The sequence below is a fragment of the Salvia splendens genome, chromosome 21 (genome assembly GCF_004379255.2).
Source record: "Salvia splendens isolate huo1 chromosome 21, SspV2, whole genome shotgun sequence".
Taxonomy (NCBI): domain Eukaryota; kingdom Viridiplantae; phylum Streptophyta; class Magnoliopsida; order Lamiales; family Lamiaceae; genus Salvia; species Salvia splendens.
In genome coordinates, this window is record NC_056052.1 from 24,059,970 (window position 1) to 24,080,839 (window position 20,870).

The window sequence follows — 20,870 nt, forward strand, 5'->3', positions numbered from 1 at the left end:
AATTTCAACTAGATGACTGTATTAGCAAATACGAGTACATATGAATGAATCAGCAATATATATCATTACATTATAAATATGGACAAGAAGAATTGGAAGTGTGGAATAACTATTAAGCATCACTAGGAAAATTCTATGTACTATTACTTCTTAAATAGTATTTATTTATTCATATTCCTCCTTTCATATATAACAACTCCAACTAAATAATTCAAAGCCCAAAATTTTGTGACTCAAAAATTGGATGATGAATAGGTTCACACTACACACTTTTTGGGTGGAAAAAAGAAGAAAGAAATTGTCAAAAAGCCCAAAACATGTGAAGAAACTAACCGCAGAGACTACGACCACCGTCCAGTCCACCACCGGTCTCCGCCATGAACCCACCACCGTCCACCTCTCTACCGCCGTCCAATTAACTTCTACCAAATTTAAATGCCCACTCCAATTTCATTTTTCATATTTATTATTTCCCAATTAACACATTTTTCAATAAATTGTAGTACTACGACAAAAACATTAAATCCATTATAATTCTTCTGAAAGTCAAAAAAATAAAAATTAAACATATTTTGTTCACAATTTAATACGATGCTGTTTAACAATTTATGTAGCATCATTTTGATTGACTTTCAATAGACTACATATATAAGTCATCAATTAAGCCTTGAAATCTTGATACATAGCAAAATTTGAATAAATTAATAGTTTTAATTGCAAAATTAGAATAGTGTAAATAATTTTTGTAAGCAGTTTTTAAAACTAAGTTTAGGAATTTAGAGATTTAATTATCATTTTAAAATACAATTCTTAATTAAAAAGCACCCTCTCTCTGTCTCTGAGTCATCTCACTCTTGCTAAACACACGCAGAGACACGCTCCACCTTATCTATACTGATTTTATTTTTGGATGTTATTTGAGTCTGCTGTCAATGAGTTGCTCTCATGGCTGATGTAGGCCTATATCTCAAGGGGGATCAAATTGAATTCCTTTGGTATATTTCTTCTCTACCATAATATGCACTCGCTCACGCACTTATATATAGATTGTGTATGTATTTCCCTTCACAAAATCTTATCTTTGTGGTTGCAATTCCTCACCAAATTCTTACCTCGTCGATATCTCTCTCAGTCACAATCCCAAACACTTGGCGGGTAAAACTAACTGCACAAGTCTTGAATAGTCTTTCTTTTGCAGGAACGAATTCTGTCGATGCTTGTAGGAAACCCATTCTTAGAAACGTAAATCTCATTGGGGGAAGCGTTAAATAGATTACCAGTATGCAGCCTTCAACTGTGAACCAAGAAACCACGAACCCCTTTAGTTTCGTTTCTCAGTTGGGCAATTTAGTGCACGATTCCTCGCGGCTGAATTTTGATGGGCACTCCACGTGTTTGTCGAATTACTTGTACTTTGATGAGAGGAAGAAGCCCAGGGCTGTGGCTTCATTGGCTCTGAGCTGTAAAGGTGCCGCCTTTAACATTAGGAGAGCGTTGAATCAGTTCAATAGTGCAATTAGGTTCCACTGCGAGAGACTGCCGCTTAATTTCGCCTCGGTTCAGGTTGATTCCCAGGAGAGTAATGGGTGTGGAGATGATGGGAATGGGGTATTGGAGCAAACGGAGCGAAATTCTGTGGATGCTGTTGTGTCGGATGCTCCAAAGAATGTGCTGATTCTGATGAGCGATACTGGTGGGGGTCATAGAGCTTCTGCCGAGGCTATTAAGGCAGCTTTTGCTGAGGAATTTGGTGACGAATATCGGGTATGGTTTCTAGTGGAATGTAGAATTGTAATTTTGTTAAATGGTGTATAGTTTTTGATTGAATGTAAACTTGCAATTTTGTTAAATGGGGTTTAGTTTTTGGTTGTTGACTGATTAATATTTGACAGTTTGATTAGTTGGTGTGTGATTTTTGATTGAATCGTTTGAGAATTATAGGAAAGAGTTGTGGTATATGTGTTGCTTTGTACCTCAAGGTATGAAGACGAAAATGATCAGAAACTTAAAGGAAATAAAGATTTGATTGATTGTAGCTTTGTGATTTATTTGTTGAAAATGTTCCCAGTGTTGAAGAATTTCTTTTACAGGTTTTTGTCACTGACTTGTGGACAGATCATACTCCATGGCCATTTAATCAGCTGCCAAAGAGTTATAACTTCCTTGTAAAACATGGGACTCTGTGGAAGATGACTTATTATGCTACTGCACCGCGTCTTGTTCATCGAACCAATTTTGCTGCCACCTCAACATTCATAGCTCGGTAATTCTACTTATTAAATGACTTGGTTTCTCTATGTGATACAACTGTGTTTCTCATTGCGGAGCTTAATCATTAACACTAGTACGTTATGATAAGATAGTAATGAATGTACAATTGAATCGATTTTCCTGACATGATTTCAGACTTGTGTTTTCGTAAAAGATAGTCATTTTCTTGATGGCATAGACATAGATCAAAACTGTGTGCTGTATTTTCTAATTACCCAGTTTCCGCCCATGATTCTTACCAAAATCTTTTGTCTGTTTCCCTAGAGAGGTTTCTAAAGGATTGATGAAATACCGGCCAGATATTATCATCAGTGTACATCCACTGATGCAACATGTTCCACTTCGTATTTTGAGGTCTAAAGGTCTTCTGAAGAAGATTGTTTTTACCACTGTGATAACAGACCTCTCCACATGTCACCCCACATGGTAGGCCTAGCCGGTTCTTTCGCCTTCAATTTTGCTGTATGTGCAAAATTTGAAGTGGGATTTATATATAATTTTGGCTCATGGTAGGTTCCACAAGCTTGTAACGAGATGCTATTGCCCTTCGGAGGAGGTAGCAAAACGAGCACTGAGAGCTGGCCTTCAACGCTCACAAATTAAGGTCTATGGCCTTCCTGTGAGGCCCTCGTTTGTGAAGGCTGTTCGCCCTAAGGTTGCTTTACATTGCATTTTTTTATTTCTTAAAAAGTATTCCTAATGTAGTAGCCCATGCAAAATGAAATTTAGGTTGGTCTTACTCTCATAAGGTTTCATTTTGCTAAGTGTGTTATCAATTTATTGGTGGAGTGATATTTGATTTGGCTCATGATTTACCCACAACAATGTTGGAAGTGTGAAATAATATCACTAAAGGTGTCAACTCATCAAGATTAGTGAAGCTACTGATACCACACGACCAAGACTTTATGTCTTTGTATTTGCTTTTGGATTCACATTTGAATCATCTTGATGAATGTGTATTATGAATATTGTTGGGTTATAATTTCATTTTTTTTATCCGATGATTACATATAATGCTGCAGATCTAATTTCCACTATTAGGCACTGAAATATTTCTAGTATGTCCCTTTTCTGTTGGCCCATTGGCTTTTGATGTAAAATATTGCATAGGGAGAAAGTATAACACAATTTTTCCTCCATATGATAGTGTATATACGTACGTGATAACTTGTATGAACTCACCATGGCAGAAGGTACTAATATCAGCAAATTATATATCGATTTTACAGGACGAATTGAGGAGAGAACTAGGTATGGATGAACATCTACCTGCAGTTTTGCTTATGGGTGGCGGTGAAGGTATGGGCCCCATCGAGGCTACTGCTCGAGCACTTGGGGATGCATTATATGACGAAACTCATGGAGTACCTACCGGTCAGGTTCTTGTGATTTGTGGCCGAAATAAAAAGCTAGTCAGCAAATTGAAGTCGATTCAGTGGAAGATCCCCGTTGAGGTAAAAAGCTTCTCAAAACCTTCTGGCTATATTCACAGCAATGCAACATTTCACTTCTCTTCCGTAAATCGATTTTTCTGTGTAATTATCTGATATTGCTTGCAAGATTCTTAATGTTATATTCTTTGCTTGCAATATCAGATTCTTAATTATTCTTTGTTATACAGTCTCTCAGACGGAATATTATATAAAATCACGCGTATAGACTTTTATGCATGTTGTAATCTAAACATCTCAATGCTTGCAATTTAGGTGAAGGGTTTTGTCACTAGAATGGAGGATTGCATGGGTGCTTGTGATTGCATTATCACGAAGGTATGTATCCGAACCTCTCATTCTCAAACAAAGAATCTTAACGAGCTATCGCTCACTGAACAATTATGTGTTTCTGCAGGCTGGTCCCGGAACTATTGCAGAAGCCACGATACGAGGACTTCCAATTATCCTAAATGACTATATTGCCGGACAGGTAGTGACACTCCAACTTCTTGCTCTTGTATACTACAAGCGAAAATTCCTAGTTTCTTCGAATATTACATGAATGTGTTCCATCTTTCATAGCTGTTATGCTGTTTCTGTTTGATTTTCATTGGTTTATGCTGTGACACATGCATTGTTATTTTGCACGTTGCAGGAAGCCGGGAATGTTCCATATGTCGTCCAAAATGGATGTGGGAAATTCTCAAAGTCTCCAAAGGCGATTGCCAGCATAGTCTCTCAATGGTTCGGTCCTAAACAGCACGAGCTCGTGACAATGTCACAGAACGCGTTGAGGCTTGCTAGGCCAGACGCGGTCGTCAAGATTGTCCACGATCTTCATGAGTTAGTCAGACACAGAAGCTTCGAACGTCAATGCTCTGCAGCTTGAATTAGGAACCACTCCAATTTTTCCGGCTAGAATTTCCAGTAGAGGATATTTTTTTCCGGCTTTCTATACCTCTCTCTTTCTCTTGTAATCCTTCAGCAATAACTATTACTACTATAAAAAGGAAATTTACGAGCTTATTGATTTTCATCTTGGTCGGAAATTATTGTAGCAAATGTATAATATCTCTTGGCCTTAGCTGTGGAGACGAAATAAAATTTATTTTACTTTCCCCCTTCTTTTTAATTTGTAAATCAAAATCGAAAAGTAAGAATACATAAAAGAAAATTCAAAAATTGAATTTGGTATATTTAATAACAATGACAAAAAAATCTTGCTTATTTAAACAGGAAAGTAGTAAGAAATGTATAATCCAATTTGGCCAACTTCAAATATCAAAATGTGACTGCTAATTTGATCATTTTCCACCATTGTTGGATACTCCACTGCTACGAGCTGGTCAACTCCCAACCTTCATATACCACTACAAATTAACATTCAACGCGTTTCCGAGAATTGAAACTTTTCTTTGAGTGGCAGAAACATGCCACAACCTCCCTAATATTCTTTGATTCCTTGGATCAAATTATTTTCTGTTTCATTTTGGGGGTTTACTTTTCTTCCTCTTGAATTATGGCATGGAGGTACAGAGCCGGTTTGGGAATGATTGGGGCTTTTGTGCTGATATGGGTTACCGCTGCAGAGGTCACGCAGGTTCGTCCTTCAAATTTAATATGTTGAGAAAATTGGAGCCCTAGACGTATTGTAAGCTGGGGTGATTTTGCCCCAATTTTTTGTTTGTATTTGCATTTTTCGATTTTGCTTGAGCTGTGCATGAAGTTAGCTGGTAAATTTTAGTTTTTTTTTTCTTCTTTTCTGTTTACCTCTTACAAATCAAGTTGTTCTTAGTTAGTAGAAGCAAATTATTCGGAATTCTTGTTTTCCCCTTTGTATCTTGTTGATCAGTTTATTACTAGGATGCAATTATGCATAGTCGACGATGATGGATATTTACAGAATCATAATTGATTTAGAATGAAGATAGGTGTTTGAGTTTATATGATCTGCAAATATTTGATAATTTGCTCCTGAAATATTCATGTCAGAGAATTTTGGAGTTGTTGGTTGATCCTTTTGATACTTGTGAAGATTTTGGAGAATTTTGATCTCAGTTTTATGTTTTCTTTAGAAGGAAATTGACATGGATTATTCAAATTTGCAGAAAATTTTTACAGAATACAGACAGCCTTTTGCTTTGACATACTTGTGGATATCCTTAATGGTGGTTTTTCTACCAATATCAATGTTGAGAGATTATATATGCAAATTATTGGATAGAAAGTTGTTTAAAGATATCTATGGAAACAATAGCCTATCGAGTTCGTTAGCCATGCTGGATATTTCTCTTGAAGGAAGTGGACCGCAGGACGATGTAGAAGGAGCTCTGAATAGTTACCTTTTGGCAGATATGAGTGTAGACGAGACGGAAGGTGGAAGGACATTATTGTTGAAGGACAAAGAAGATGAGCACTATGCTACCAAAGAGAAGCATGAACTTGGCTTGTGGGAAATAATGGGATGCAGCCTATATCTTGCTCCTATATGGTTTATAACAGAGGTAGTCTTTTTGACATGCAAATGTCATCACATTGGATTTCCGTTTATACCTCATGCTAAATATGACTATACTTGTCTGTGTTGTTCCAAATTAATGCAGTATTTATCAAACTCAGCTCTGGCCTATACGAGTGTTGCAAGCACGACTGTCTTGACTTCGACTTCAGGGCTCTTCACACTTTTCTTTGGAGCATTAATTGGACAGGACACTGTAAATGCTGCAAAAGTCATCGCTGTTTTAATCAGTATGGCTGGTGTTGCAATGACTACCGTGGGTACAACTTGGGCCCCGGACGAGATTCTTAGCGTCACTGAGTAAGTCAGGCTGAGGGCTTCTGAGTTTCAGTGATGCATCATCTGTTTAAATGCATTTACGTTAAGAACATTATAGTGCTTCATGTTGGAGGAAAATGAAAACTTTCTAACCTTAATTGTTTTTATTTTACTGTGTTTCCCAGGACTAGAAGGCACTCTATAGCAGGAGACATTTTTGGTCTGCTCTCTGCAGCATCGTACGGATTATTTACAGGTGTGCCTCAAGCAACGAAGCTTTGGGTTTTTTAAATGTGTACACTTAATTTAGTCTTACACTGGCAAGTATTTTGTATGTATTTATACAGTGCTTCTCAAGAGATCAGCTGGATCGGAGGGGGACAAGGTTGATGTACAAAAGTTCTTTGGATATATCGGACTCCTCACTTTTGTTGGCCTCTGGTGGCTTGGTAAGAAACCATAGTATGCTATATTTCCTCCCAAATCATCAATCTAAGTGCCTGAAATATTTGGATACTGATATTTTCCCCTGAAGATTTTCTACCCGTAACTCCCCTGCGTTCTTGATAGAAACTATAAAAGAAAGCCTACTCTCTTAAGTAATGCCGTAGTCTTGTGAAATGCTAATAGGGGTAAACAGGTTTTAATCACTTAGTATGTCTCAAACTTGTGTTTGAACATAGAGATGATATAGTATTCGGTTGAGCGCTGCTCGTATTTATAAAAGCTTTAATCGTGGTTACACTGAATTTAGGTTTCAAATGAATCCTTGTCCGACAAGCAAAAACATGTAAATTCTGATCTAGTCAAAATGGTTTGATTTACACTGATGTATTACTCCATTTTGCATTGAAGTAAAAAAAATGTTTTTTCGACATTCATTTAGTGATCTTAATTCTGATGTTGCAGTGTTTCCACTTAATGCCCTCGGAATCGAGCCTCAGTTCAAGCTCCCAAGTTCAGCATCCGTTGAAGTAATCCTGCTCAACGGCTTTGTAGGAAGTGTTATATCAGACTATCTATGGTATGGACTCTGATTTCCTCACATTCTGCAAACATGAAGCTATTGTCCAAAAATGGAACCTTTATGTTTAAAGTCAGTTGTTACATTTCCACAAATGCCATCTATAGCCTTTGATGTTGATTGGATTAGTGCCTAAAACAAGCTCTCAAATACGCAACAGGGCACTCTCTGTCGTGTGGACGACCCCCTTGGTCGCGACCCTTGGCATGTCCCTGACAATACCCCTTGCGATGTTTGCTGACATGCTGATCCACAAGCGTCACTACTCTGCCATTTATATCCTCGGGTGCATACAGGTCTGCTCTCTTTGTCCCTTATGTATGTATGTCTTCATCTTCTTCATGGGAAAAATGATCTACGCTTTAGGGCTCGAGCTCATTACTGTTATTCATTTTTATTCAGGTGTTTGCAGGATTTATCATCGCCAGTATCTCTGACAAGTTTTCTTGTAAAAGGAGATAATACACAATGAAATGAAATGGATATTAGGTTTAGCATCTAACCTTTGACACACTTTACTACCAAAATTGCAGCAGTTGAATCTCTTACAGTAGTACAGAACAGAAGTATTCTTGCCTTGTATCATTGTCCTCTGCTTTACTGTGGTACTACAATACATATTTTGCTTAAACATATCAATATGGAGTATTTCTTTTAGTTTTATGTGTGTATTTTTGTTATAAACTTTTGTCGATAATAACATTATAAAATTTAATGTCTTACCAAACACGATGTGTTTACAACAATTAGCCTTTGGAGTAACAAGTATCATAAGAACCCCAATAAAATTCTCCAGAAAAACAAACTCTCTGTAAAAAGAATAATTATCATTTAAATCATATGATTAATTTATGATCAATCTAATAATCTTTGAATTTAAAATATAATAAAAATATAATTTTTTTAATCTTTTGTTATTTTTTAATAGTATGACAAAATCACATATAATATGACAACAAAAGTAGTACTCCATATTATTTTGGATATATTGACATATTTTAATGGATGGAGGTAGTATAACTTTTTGTTATATTATTTTTAATTTTTATTACTATGGGATAATTGAAATTTGAAAGTGATGGTTGGGCGAATTTTTTATGGTAGTAAATGCAGGTAAAAGAAAATATAGATCACGACACAAGGAATTACGTGGTTCGATTTACTGAGGTAAATCTACATCCACGGGAAGAAAGGAGGGCAAGATTGTATTGCTTGATCTGGTTTACAGCTTACAAATACAGACTTGCTATATGATATTTGATGTCTAGAGAGCCCCCTTTCTCCTCTGATCTAAGTTCTATTTATGCATTGAACTAAGATCGTGGCTTGCATCACCACTAACTAGGTCGTGGCTTACATCACCACTAACTAGGTCGTGGCTTACATCACCACTAAGTAGGTCGTGGCTTACATCATCAGTAATTAGGTCGTGGATGTCGTGGAGGTCATGAGATCCTGCATGGGTCCACTATCTCTTTGTTTGGTCCGCTATCCTGCATGAGATCCTGCATGAGTTGACACCACTATCTCCCAGTTCGGTCGAATAATGAGACCGAACTGCTGAACTATTGCCGAGCAGCTTTTGCCAATCTGAGAGTAGAGCTTGATTGGTCGGCTTTTACCGAGCTGTAGGCTGGGGCCGAACTCTTTGGTAATGCCGAACTGATACTCTTCCTTGGGGACCGAACTGCTGAGCTATTGCCGAGCAGCTTTTGCCAATCTGAGAGTAGAGCTTGATTGGTCGGCTTTTACCGAGCTGTAGGCTGGGGCCGAACTCTTTGGTAATGCCGAACTGATACTCTTCCTTGGGCTTTGGGCTGATGGGCTGTCACTGCTATTGGGCTTGTTTAGTACGTACCCCATCACTACCTCCCCCGAAAAGCGAAGTGAATCACTTCGGCGAAGCGAGTCACTTCGGCATTCTGGATAAAGGTACGGGGGAGGCTGACGTTAGGGGACGTGCCTTGCGCGTGACTGCATTAAATGCGACAGTAAAATCCGGCCGTTGAATCCTGAAAAGGTGGGATTCGAAACGGTGCGATGATTTTGAAATCTTCTCCGAATCTGATAAATACGTCCTTTCTTCATCAGTTGAATACTTTTGCTATTGCTTCTTCTGCATTCTCTCTCTTTTGCGTAAAAATTTCCTTCCGCTTTCAAGAATTTCTTCAGAATTTCTTCAGACTTTCAAAGAGTAAGAACTATGTCTTCTTCTTCTTCTTCTGAGTCAGGTAGCGGTAGGAAAGGGGATAAGGGGTCTTCTAGCCGGAAAGAATCCGGGGAGAAGACCGTAGAGTATTTTCACAGCATCTTGAGTAAGGATACTGTGATATCCTTACACGAAAAATATTTTTTTCCTGGGGGGAAGGTTGCGATTCCCGACGACCTTCATAGGGCTGACTCGCCGCCGGAGGGTTACGCCACCGTTTATGAAGCCGGCTTGGAATGCGGGCTTCGTTTCCCTCTTCCCCCTGCCTTTGTAGAGCTGCTTGATTTTTTTCAACTCCCTTTAGGTCAGGTGACTCCGAACTCTTGGAGGCACTTATCGGCCTTTGCTGCCGAACTGCGTAGGCTAGATAAGGATCTGTCTCTGAGGGCAATCCTTAATTTCTTCCAGTTTAAGAGAAAAGGATCTTGGTTTTACTTGATCCCTTTACAGGCTTTTAGGGCCTTCTGCAAAACCAAGTGGCCAAAGTGGCAACATCGCTTCTTTTTTTATAATAGGACAGCGGCTCCGGGCTTTCCCTGGAGAGGGCCGAAGTCCGTGATTCCTCATCCTCGGTTAGAACCGTTGAACGAGCTCGAGGGCGAGCTCAATAAGATTCCTATGATTAGGAAGCAGTACCTGGAGTCTGAGCTCGTCAAGGGCGACTTCGACTCCTCGTCTTCGGACGAAGAGACTGAGGGTGGGGACTTCTTTTTTGTGCCTTACTGCTTTTGTGGCGAAAACTAACCTTGCTTTCTTGCTTTTTGGCAGTGAACTTGCTAAATAAGATTAGCCGCAAATCCTCCGAGCTTAAGGAGCCGGAGAGGCCGAAAACCACCAGCTCGGCGTCTGATGCCGAGAAGAATCCGAAGAGGCAAAAGACCTCTTCTTCGGATCCAAAAAAGCCGGAGTCCACTTCGGCAAAGGGGAAGGGGAAGACCCAGAAGCCCCCAAGAGCGCCGGAGAGAGACATCGTCTTGGCGCCCCCTTCGGAGCATGTCTGTGAGCCTTTTGCATGGCCAACGGACTTTGCCGAGGTAACTTCTCTTCTTGATTCTCTGGCCTTGCTTTTTTCCTGTATTTTTTGTGGCCCCTCGGTTGACTTTTTCCTTTTTCCATTTTCAGAGGAACGATATGCTCTCCAAGCTCGTCGCCGTTGAACTCTCCAAAGCGTCCAACGATTATGCTGAGATGCAAAGGAAGTTGGCGGCTGCTCGTCACCAGGCCGAACAGGCTAAGGCAGACTTTGAGAAGGCCAGAGCTGCTAGGATCTCGGCCCAGGATGAAGCCCAGTTTGCCAAAAACCAGCTCGTCATCCAGCGAGAGCAGACGAAACGGAGGGATGCTGCCGCCGTGGTTGCCCAAGGGGAGGTTCTCCGTGCTTTCGCGGAGAAACTCTTTCTGAGCAATCAATTTTCGGCCTTTGTCGGTGATCTGCTGAAACTGATGACCGATAATGCCGAGCAAGGGCCCGAAGTCGTCCTGCCGCTGTACGGCCGAGAGATAGCAGCTCGTCTCCAGAGTCTGCCGCTCCTTGAGGAGCTTGCTTCGTCCTCGGTCCTGCTTTCTGCTGACCGAGTTCGTAGTTGCCGAGCTGACCGGGACGAGAATATGGAGGCTATCTTTGCCTCCTTAGGGCCAGTTTCACCCGCTCCAATTTTCCACGGAGAGGGTGAGACCGAGCAGCTTGATCAGCAGACCGGAGACAGGCAGGCCGAGCAAGAGGTGCTGCTGATCGGTGATGGGGGCACCAAGCAGGCTGGGGGGAGCAAGGAGGCCGAGGCTGAAGCCGAGGCAGACAAGGAGAAGGAAGCTGAACCTCACCGAGGAGCCGGAGACGAAGCTGGCGGAGTATGATTTCGTCTCCCTTCTCTTAGTTTAGTTTCTTCCTTCTTGTAAAATGGCCTTGAAGCCCTCCTTGTGTAAAAATTTTTTTTCTTATGAATGAAAAAATTCTTCTTTCTGCACTTGTGTCTTCGTATAGCTTTTCGTACTCTCTTTTACTCCTGTTGTGGTTTACTACCTGCTCAGTAAACTGAAATGCCGAACTGACATAGGCTGCTTTGTATTCTTAACTCTTAAGGAGCTGGAGGTACTTCACTGGAAGCGGCTGTACTCTTCCGCTTTAGACGAAGCTGAGAAAAAAGCCATAGCTGACCAAATGAAGAATGACGAACTCTTGGCTTGTTTAGTGAAGCTGGAGGCCGACAATAAGGACTTAGAGTCCGAAAAGAAAGATCTGGAGGCCGAGCTGAATACTGCCGTCGCTGAGAGGACTGCGTATGAGGATTTCATCTGCGGACGCGGGGGAATGAGCATATCTGAAGTTCAGAATCAAGTTGATGAACTGTGGGAGGAGCTTCATGTACTCCGGAGGAACAATGCGCTGGAGAGCTCGGCTTGCCAACAAGTTGTGAAATCATTGCGGCGCTGGGCTTCTCGGTACGACATCGTTCTTTCCCGGCGTCCTTCAATCGAGAGATTCCTTAGGCATTTCCCGCCAACAGATGCTCATACTCCAGCTCAAACCTCTGATCCACTTGCTCAAAATCCTACTCCAAATCAGCAACGAACTCAGGAGCAACCGGAAACGTCAAGACGAGAACGGACTCAGGAGCAACCGGAAACGTCAAGACAAGGACGGACTGAAGTTCGTAGATGAGCTGTGATTATGAGTGAGCAAGATCAACAAATGCTTCGTGAAGAGACTCTTCGCCGCCGAGGTGCCAGAACTTCCCGGACTCAAGGAAGAGGCGGTAGGTCGATCAGAGCATCTCGTCGACCTGCTTATTCTTCAGCTGCCCGGAATGGCCGAACTCGGCTTCACGAGGATTTTGTGAATAGATGGCTCAATTTTAGCAACCAGGGACATTAGAATAGTCCTTTGTAATAGCGTAACGCCTTCTCGTAGGGCAGCGGAGTTGTATGCCGAACAAGTTTTAATAAATGAAATCTTCATTTCGCTTCTATCACTGCGTATTTACAGCTCAGCGAAAAAATTTCATCGTGCTCGTCCTCGGTCTTATGAAGTAAACTTCTTTGACCGGACTCGTCCTCGGTCTTATGAAGTAAGCTTCTTTGACCGGACTCGTCTTTGGTCTTATGAAGTAAACTTCTTTGACCGGACTTGGTCCTCGGTCTTATGAAATAAACTTCTTTGACCGGACTCGTCTTTGGTCTTATGAAGTAAACTTCTTTGACCGGACTCGTCTTTGGTCTTATGAAGTAAATTTCTTTGACCGGACTTGGTCCTCGGTCTTATGAAATAAACTTCTTTGACCGGACTCGTCTTTGGTCTTATGAAGTAAACTTCTTTGACCGGACTCGTCTTTGGTCTTATGAAGTAAATTTCTTTGACCGGACTAAGCTTGTGTCCTAATTTGGGGATCGGACTTTCCCTTGTCCTAATTCGGCGAGTTTTATCGCGTGGATCGGACTTTCCCTTGTCCTAATTCGGCGAGTTTTATCGCGTGGATCGGACTTTCCCTTTGTTGCAGTTCGTTTCAGACGAACTGCTTGTTTCTTAAGCTGAATTGTGGTCTTGTATCCTCCTTAGAAGCTTGGACTCACAATCGTTGGCTTATATATGTTCTAAAAAGGGGATCAGCCTTCGAAGAACAAGATACCTCAGTAACATTTGTAAGAGACGACACGCACATAGACAGACAAAACGCACATAGACAAACAAAACGCACATAGACAAGCAAAACGCACATAGACAAGCATGAAAAACAAGTAAAAAACAAAGAAAGCACATACCCCTAGGACCGAACTAGACACAAGACTGACTGACCGGACTGTCTCTTACAAATGGAACTTCTTGAGGTTGGAAATGTACCATGTTCGGGGTACTTGTTCTCCTGACATGTGAGTCAATTTATAAGACCCTTTGCCGAGGACTTCTGACACCCGATATGGACCTTCCCATGTGGGTTCGAGTTTGCCCAGCTTTTCTGCTCGGCTTACTTCGTTGTTTCTCAAGACGAGATCTCCCACTTGAAATTGCAGCTTTTTCACCCTTTGGTTATAATACCGGGCTACTTGCTCCTTGTACTTGGCTGCTTTTATGCAGGCCAATTCTCTTCTTTCTTCGGCCAGATCTAGTTCGGCTCTCAGTCCGTCCTCATTCAGTTCTGCTGAGAAATTAAGAGTTCGGGGACTGGGTATGCCGATCTCAACCGGAATCACGGCTTCAGTGCCGTACACCATCGAGTTCGGCTCCGGTGTGACTTCGGTCATTTCGCCTGCCTCTGACTCCGACTGCTGTGATTGCTATGCTTGATGGTGCCGATCTGATTGCTCGGCACTTTTAAGCGCAATCTGCAAACACTTGCTCTTTTTTGATCACCTCGGATGACCGCTATCCCTCCTTTAGTGGGGAAGGAGTTCGGCGAGGAAGCCTCTGATCGCTATGATCGGGCTTCTTTTTGTCTTCTCTAGATGAGCTGTCTAAATACCGTTTTCGACGGTCTGCCTCATCGGCACGAGAAAACTGGTCCGCAATGTCCCACATCTCTTGAGCTGTTTGCGGACTGCATTCCACGAGCTTTCTGTAGAGAGCTCCGGGCAGGATTCCATTTTGGAACGCCGAAATGACAAGTAGATCATTGAGATCATCTACTTGTAGGCATTCCTTGTGGAATCTCGTCATAAAGTCGCTGATCTTTTCGTCGCGACCTTGACGTATAGAAAGCAGCTGAGCCGAAGTGATTCGGGCTTCCGCTTTCTGAAAGAACCTCCTGTGGAAAGCATCCATTAGATCTCGGTAAGATCTAATGCTGCCTTGGGGGAGGCTATCGAACCACCTTCTTGCGTTCCCGATAAGCAGCTCGGGAAACAGCTTGCACATATGGACCTCATTGAGACCTTGGTTCGCCATATTATACTGATAGCGTCCCAAGAAATCATGAGGATCCACTAACCCGTCATAAGTCATCGACGGAGTTCGGTAGTTCTGTGGCAAGGGAGTTCGGGTGATATCGTCCGAGAACGGAGTCTTCAATGCTCCGTACATGGCGAACCCGACATCTCTTCGGTATGGAGGAGATGGAGTTCTCCTGTGATTCCGGTACCGAGGAGGAACAGGAACATGTCGGGGTTGAGGATTCTTCTTCCTGGAAGACACGGCACTACTGCGGTAGTGACTTTCATGTCTGGATGAGGAGGGAGAATCCACCGTTTTCGTCTCCGGCTTTTGGCCCTTTTGCAGGAAAATTAAGAACTCTTCCTGCTTCTCGGCCAAAAACAACTTGACAGCCTCGTTCAAATCGGGCTGCTGGGAAGACTCGGTGCGATGAGTCTTTGAGCGGCTTGTTCCTTCTCCGTGAGAACTGGAAGTAGATTTCTCCCGAGGCTGTTTTCTAGACCTGCGGGCTGGACTAGCTTCCTCATGGTTATCACGGACGGAAGCACGGGCATTATGTGATCTGGTATGCATTTTTTTTTGGTGGAAGAGGATCAAAAACTCGCTTTTATCACAGATTTGGTTCTCTGTTTCCCACAGACGGCGCCAGTGATGGTTGGGCGAATTTTTGATGGTAGTAAATGCAGGTAAAAGAAAATATAGATCACGACACAAGGAATTACGTGGTTCGATTTACTGAGGTAAATCTACATCCACGGGAAGAAAGGAGGGCAAGATTGTATTGCTTGATCTGGTTTACAGCTTACAAATACAGACTTGCTATATGATATTTGATGTCTAGAGAGCCCCCTTTCTCCTCTGATCTAAGTTCTATTTATACATTGAACTAAGATCGTGGCTTGCATCACCACTAAGTAGGTCGTGGCTTACATCACCACTAACTAGGTCGTGGCTTACATCACCACTAAGTAGGTCGTGGCTTACATCATCAGTAATTAGGTCGTGGATGTCGTGGAGGTCATGAGATCCTGCATGGGTCCACTATCTCTTTGTTTGGTCCGCTATCCTGCATGAGTTGACACCACTATCTCCCAGTTCGGTCGAATAATGAGACCGAACTGCTGAACTATTGCCGAGCAGCTTTTGCCAATCTGAGAGTAGAGCTTGATTGGTCGGCTTTTACCGAGCTGTAGGCTGGGGCCGAACTCTTTGGTAATGCCGAACTGATACTCTTCCTTGGGCTTTGGGCTGATGGGCTGTCACTGCTATTGGGCTTGTTTAGTACGTACCCCATCAGAAAATATTAAATTTTATGAGATTATCATTTCAAAGGTGATGAGACTGACTAAAAGTCACTAAAAATTTTAAACTTAAATTATCTATAAAATTAAATTACAGTGAAATTATAAAAATAATTAAAAATTTAATGGGCAATATCAGCCAACTACATGCTGAAGTCCACTCTCACTATATAGAAAGTTGGAAACTTGGACAAAATTTGTTAGTAGCGATAACGATTGACAATGGACAAAGGCAAAGCAGTGATGGGTTCGGGCCGCCGGTGGGCCGTCGAATTCACGGACAATTCCACCTCGCACTCCTCGCGCAACATTCCTGATCCTCCCGGTTTCACTCGCGCTTCGCAAGAACAGGTAGTTATGAATTTTATGGTGCTTGATTGGATTGGATAGGATAATAATTTAATTTTGGCTTTCGATGACTGTGTTGACTGGATAGGATGATTCAATCATGAGCAAACAGAAGAAGGACGCAGAAGCCAACTGGAAAGCTCAGGTTAATGTTACGCTCTCGCTTAATTTTATCGAATTGGTGAAAATTGGAACATGAATGCGTTTTGGTGAATTTAGCTTCAATCAGGTTAAAATCAATTTTCAAGTTTATTAAAATTGTGAACAGGTGACAATATGAATATAATTTAAATGAGGTTTTTGGAAGTAGTGATGCTATGAATGAACAATCAAGAGGCTGTTTTGTTGGATCATGATCGTGTTAGTCTCTAGAATAGTTTTCTGTCAATTCTATAAATGTTTCGTCGTCTTAACTTTTTTGTTCATTTATGCAAACAGAAAGCCTGGGAAGTCGCACAAGCGCCTATTAAAAATTTGTTTATGATGGGCTTCATGATGTGGATGGCTGGAAGCACAGTTCATCTGTTTAGCATTGGTATAACATTTTCAGCTCTTCTGCAGCCTGTAAATGCGCTTCGAGGGGTTGGCAAAGGCAAGCTTTAGTTTCATTACTGTGACTGTAATTTTTTTCTCCCCCTTTTTACCTTTTCCATTTGTGTTGTTTCTCAGATGTGTCTTTTCTGGTGTTTGTTTGTTCAGTCTTTTCACCGCTTGACTTGCAAATCAAATTAAGTGGCAATGACTTTCCTTGGTGTTTTATTAAGTAGTAATTATTTCAAGATTTCAAGACTATGGCAAACACCTTGTATCTGCACCTTGTGTCTATTGTACTGTCCTTAGTTTAATTTAACTTGTGTTTATGAGAGTCGGTATGTGCCTATGTTTATTTGTCTTTCTATCTAGCAGGCTGTGTATCTTTGATGTGCCATATGCAGTTGTTATGTTTTGTGGTTGTTTTTAACTTGTTGCTTCAGCTTTTTAAGTACCACTGTATCTAACCATCCATTTGTTTAGGTGCTCTAATGTTCACCAAAAATTCATTTACCCTTCTCTTGGGGGTGATTATGTGCTAACTGGATCGTGCATGTTGTAGATGCTGATTTTTGCATTTGTTCTTTCTGAGAAATACTACTTATCTGCTGATATCATTACTTGCTTTGTAGTCTTTGAGCCTTACAAGGACAACAGAGTGGACTTGATGCTGCCTAAATTAGTTTTTATCGCACTTAATTTGGTAGGCTTAGGACTGGGTGTCTGGAAGGTTCGTCTCTGACCTCTGCAGAAATCATATTCAGTCCTCTTCCTAGAAAAACAAAGCAGTGAAATGCCCTAACATTTTTCTCTTTTTTCTTGGCAGCTTAACACATTGGGTCTTCTTCCAACTCATGTGTCAGATTGGGTTTCATCCCTACCCCCAGCTCAGGTTTGTTTGGAATATCATCTATGTTCAATTTGATAAAATTTAACTTATTCATGCTGGAAGTTTGCTTCTATCATGAAGAATTAGGATCTGGTTTGAAGCCTATCTTTAATTTAACCATTAGTGAGCTTTTCTGGAAGCGGTATATGCCTTGCCTTGCCTTGACTCTGGGTGAAAATGAATGAGTCCAACTTTATATTATATGCAATTTCAATATCCATAAGCAAATATGATCAAAACAATCAAACTAGTCTCAATATGAAATTTGGCTAGCTTCCGTCTAGTGCTCTAGCTCAAGCGTATCAGCCCACTTGAAGGAATAGATGGACAACACCATCCACTTGCTGCTAATGCAGTTTTTTCTTTCTTTCCATAATTTTAGTCAGTTGAACTATTTCCTACATTAGAGATCTTAACCAAAGGCGCCTGTTCAGGGCTTTCAGAAGCAGCCAACCATCTAATATCTTTACTCCCCTGCTATTGTTTTTACCCTAAACAATGAATTGCTAGATTTGAACTCTGAGTCCATTGAGATGTTTAATGCCTAGAGTTTAAGGAATTTTATGCGGGGAGAAAGCAACTCAATATTGGGATGCAAAACTAAGAAACTTCACAGCTAATATTGATTTTTCTTTCTGTTAGCTTTCAGTCTATCTGTAAAACGAAATGCAAATTTATTGCTAAGCTGTAGAGATGTATGAACCGTAGATCTTCCTATCTTGCCTCGATTTTATATAGTAAGGAGTATAATTTTCTTGTTTTACTGATAATCTTATCCCACATTCAGGAGGTCGAGTATTCTGGCGGAGGCATTCCACTTGTCTAAGTAGTCGAGACGGAACCTATATGTGTAGTGTGTGTCGCACTTGCAGGTCTTACTTCTGTTAATCGCTGTGGCCGGGGACTCGGAGGGCAGAGTCATGCATATTGGTGTTCATTATCATAATCATGTTTAGCTGTGTATTGTAATCCTTCAAACTACATGTTTGCCTAATTTTCTGCTAGAAGTATTTTGCTTCAGCTTTGGGAAGTCAGACTGTAATGCAATATTGTAATATTTGTACAGAATTTTAAGGAAGCTTGAAATTATAAGCTATTAGCCACTCACACATGTTTAATTTCTAGTCTTGAAGGATCACAATTTCTTTTATCATCATATATTCTCCTAGGAAATCAAGAAGTCTGCAGTGAGGAGCAAATTGTTCTTCCTCCCAGCCGATGCACCGAACTTCTCAGTCATGTCAAATTCCTCCGGACTGATCCCACCTGGGATTTTCCAGTTAAAATGGTACAACAGATGAGCAAGGAAGAGCTCGACGCCTGCTATCCCGAACGCGATCCCCGGGCACATTCTTCTTCCTGCACCAAACGGTATTAACTCAAAATGCTTGCCATGGAAATCAGTTGCCACGTCTTGAAACCTCTCTGGCTCGAATTTCTCAGGTTCCGGCCAGATCTCTGGGTCTCTTCCAATGGCCCACACATTAATCATCACTATTGTGTCGACGGGAATGACATATCCCTCGATCCTCGTCTCCTCCCGACAGCGCCTCGGGCAGAGCAGGGGACCGGGTGGATGCAGCCTCAGGGTCTCCTTGATCACCTGTTTGAGGTACTTCAGTTTCTGGATTTCGGTTTTTGGGAATCTCTCCTTTCCTTGGAGAATTTGTCTCACTTCTGCTTGTGCCTTGTGTAAAACTCGTGGATTTTTCATCATCTCCGACATCGCCCACTCGATCACCAACGACGAGGTTTCTGTCCCGGCTATGAACATTTCCTGCGAGTCGATGATGATGAAGAGGATCAACTGAAGTTAGAAATGGTATGGATGAATTGAATTTTTTATTTACTTGTACTTACAAAAATGTTGGCCTTGATATTATCCCTAGTAATGGCAACTTGAAGATCCTCTCTCTCACTAGCCCTCAAGAACACATCAACTAAATCATCTTCCTCCATTGAATCATCAATTCCACTCAACCTCTTCTCTTCGTGCTGCCTGATGACGTCTTCGAGAACACGGTCGGCTCTGTCGTGCATGCTCTGCAGCCTCACCTGTGACCCGACCGACAAGAAATGGAGAAATCTCATCGACGGGAACAGATCCGCCACGTTGAAAACAGCTCCAATCGCCGCTGCTTCCTTGACGATCGCGACCAACGGCTCTTGATTCCCGCAGACGCGGCCCACCATGGCCTTGCAGATGATCCGGCACTCAGCAGATAAAACCCCGCTACTCAGATCAACCGGCATCGCTTGGGAATCCCAAAGGGAATCCACGAGGCGCAAAACCTCGTCTTCCATCAGACTATGGAACGACCGAACCTTGCCGTGGCTGAGAAACTCGAGCACGCACAGTTTGCGCATGAATCTCCAGTAATCACCGTAAGGAGCGGACGCGATGTCAGTAGCGTTGTACAGTACTATCTTGGGAAGCATGAGCTCGATTCGATTAGCAAAGGCGACGTCGTTGGTCTCGGCGATCTGTTGGGCGATTTTGGGGGACGAGACGACGATGACCGGGAGCTCGCCGAAGTTCATATGCATGAGGGGGCCGTGTACTTGTGATAGTTTTCTTAGTGCATGGTGTGGGAGTGAACCTATTATCTGGTGTATATTTCCCAATATAGGAAGTTTCCAGGGGCCTGGAGGCAATTTGCGATGGTTTCTTGATACTTTGTAGAGTATGATTATACTGAGAAAGCACAAGAAAATGAGCAAATATGGTAAACAAATTTCCATGGTGACAGGATTAGTTTTATGTGTGATACAATTTGCGACGAATTTTATAGAAAATGCATGGTTATGATATTCCCCTTCGTCCACGGTAGTAGAGATATTTCTTTTTGGTACGGATAATAAAAGAGATATATGTTTAATGTGTTAAATTGAAAGATAATAAAATATGAGATTGAATAAAATATACTGTAAACTAATAATGAGAATAAAATAGAAAAAAGTGTGTTAATGGGTTGAACTTCTTATTCGCGATATCTTCCTATAAACTGTGTACATATTGATTTTTTTAATCTCAATTAATAGTGCCTTCTATAAAAATTTATTGGAAATGAAACGTAGGTTTGAAAAAGACTCCTTAACAGAAAATGGAAGGCAGAACGTATGTTAGAATCTTTAAATAAATAAATAGAGTACTATAACACACTAATATTTTACGTTTTAAATGGCATTAACATAAAACGAAAAGAAAATGAGTTCATACATAA

General features: G+C 41.4%; 4 protein-coding genes across 4 annotated transcripts; 3 read left to right on the forward strand and 1 right to left on the reverse strand.

Moving 5' to 3' along the window:
- The first annotated feature begins 851 nt into the window (after positions 1-851).
- LOC121783436 (probable monogalactosyldiacylglycerol synthase, chloroplastic) lies at positions 852-4,832 on the forward strand. Its single transcript, XM_042181506.1, has 8 exons — positions 852-1,764; positions 2,091-2,263; positions 2,536-2,697; positions 2,785-2,926; positions 3,504-3,728; positions 3,981-4,043; positions 4,123-4,197; positions 4,363-4,832. Exons 1-8 carry the CDS (start codon positions 1,282-1,284, stop codon positions 4,594-4,596), a joined length of 1,557 nt encoding a protein of 518 aa, XP_042037440.1. The 5' UTR covers positions 852-1,281; the 3' UTR covers positions 4,597-4,832.
- Positions 4,833-4,967: 135 nt separating this feature from the next.
- Positions 4,968-8,164, forward strand: LOC121785426 (thiamine-repressible mitochondrial transport protein THI74-like). The gene is made up of 8 exons (XM_042183844.1): positions 4,968-5,307; positions 5,816-6,211; positions 6,311-6,525; positions 6,669-6,739; positions 6,831-6,932; positions 7,393-7,507; positions 7,668-7,803; positions 7,910-8,164. The coding sequence occupies exons 1-8, from the start codon at positions 5,227-5,229 to the stop codon at positions 7,967-7,969; spliced, it is 1,176 nt and encodes a 391-aa protein (XP_042039778.1). The 5' UTR covers positions 4,968-5,226; the 3' UTR covers positions 7,970-8,164.
- Positions 8,165-16,036: 7,872 nt separating this feature from the next.
- Positions 16,037-18,753, forward strand: LOC121783559 (ER membrane protein complex subunit 4-like). Its single transcript, XM_042181668.1, has 6 exons — positions 16,037-16,229; positions 16,315-16,371; positions 16,665-16,818; positions 17,390-17,487; positions 17,584-17,649; positions 18,434-18,753. Exons 1-6 carry the CDS (start codon positions 16,101-16,103, stop codon positions 18,470-18,472), a joined length of 543 nt encoding a protein of 180 aa, XP_042037602.1. The 5' UTR covers positions 16,037-16,100; the 3' UTR covers positions 18,473-18,753.
- A 46-nt stretch (positions 18,754-18,799) lies between these two features.
- Positions 18,800-20,443, reverse strand: LOC121783560 (premnaspirodiene oxygenase-like). The gene is made up of 2 exons (XM_042181670.1): positions 19,507-20,443; positions 18,800-19,423 (listed from the first exon to the last, which is right to left on the reverse strand). Exons 1-2 carry the CDS (start codon positions 20,386-20,388, stop codon positions 18,812-18,814), a joined length of 1,494 nt encoding a protein of 497 aa, XP_042037604.1. The 5' UTR covers positions 20,389-20,443; the 3' UTR covers positions 18,800-18,811.
- Between the last annotated feature and the right edge of the window lie 427 nt (positions 20,444-20,870).

Coding starts and splice junctions, on each gene's coding strand:
- LOC121783436 (XM_042181506.1), top strand. CDS start 1,282: ATGCAGCCTTCAACTGTGAACCAAGAAACCACGAACCCCTTTAGTTTC. Junction 1,765..2,090: donor AATTTGGTGACGAATATCGG/GTATGGTTTCTA, acceptor TTTCTTTTACAG/GTTTTTGTCACTGACTTGTG. Junction 3,729..3,980: donor AGTGGAAGATCCCCGTTGAG/GTAAAAAGCTTC, acceptor CTTGCAATTTAG/GTGAAGGGTTTTGTCACTAG.
- LOC121785426 (XM_042183844.1), top strand. CDS start 5,227: ATGGCATGGAGGTACAGAGCCGGTTTGGGAATGATTGGGGCTTTTGTG. Junction 5,308..5,815: donor CCGCTGCAGAGGTCACGCAG/GTTCGTCCTTCA, acceptor TCAAATTTGCAG/AAAATTTTTACAGAATACAG. Junction 7,508..7,667: donor GTTATATCAGACTATCTATG/GTATGGACTCTG, acceptor AATACGCAACAG/GGCACTCTCTGTCGTGTGGA.
- LOC121783559 (XM_042181668.1), top strand. CDS start 16,101: ATGGACAAAGGCAAAGCAGTGATGGGTTCGGGCCGCCGGTGGGCCGTC. Junction 16,819..17,389: donor GCTTCGAGGGGTTGGCAAAG/GCAAGCTTTAGT, acceptor CTTGCTTTGTAG/TCTTTGAGCCTTACAAGGAC. Junction 17,650..18,433: donor CATCCCTACCCCCAGCTCAG/GTTTGTTTGGAA, acceptor TCCCACATTCAG/GAGGTCGAGTATTCTGGCGG.
- LOC121783560 (XM_042181670.1), bottom strand. CDS start 20,388: ATGGAAATTTGTTTACCATATTTGCTCATTTTCTTGTGCTTTCTCAGT. Junction 19,424..19,506: donor ATATCAAGGCCAACATTTTT/GTAAGTACAAGT, acceptor ATCGACTCGCAG/GAAATGTTCATAGCCGGGAC.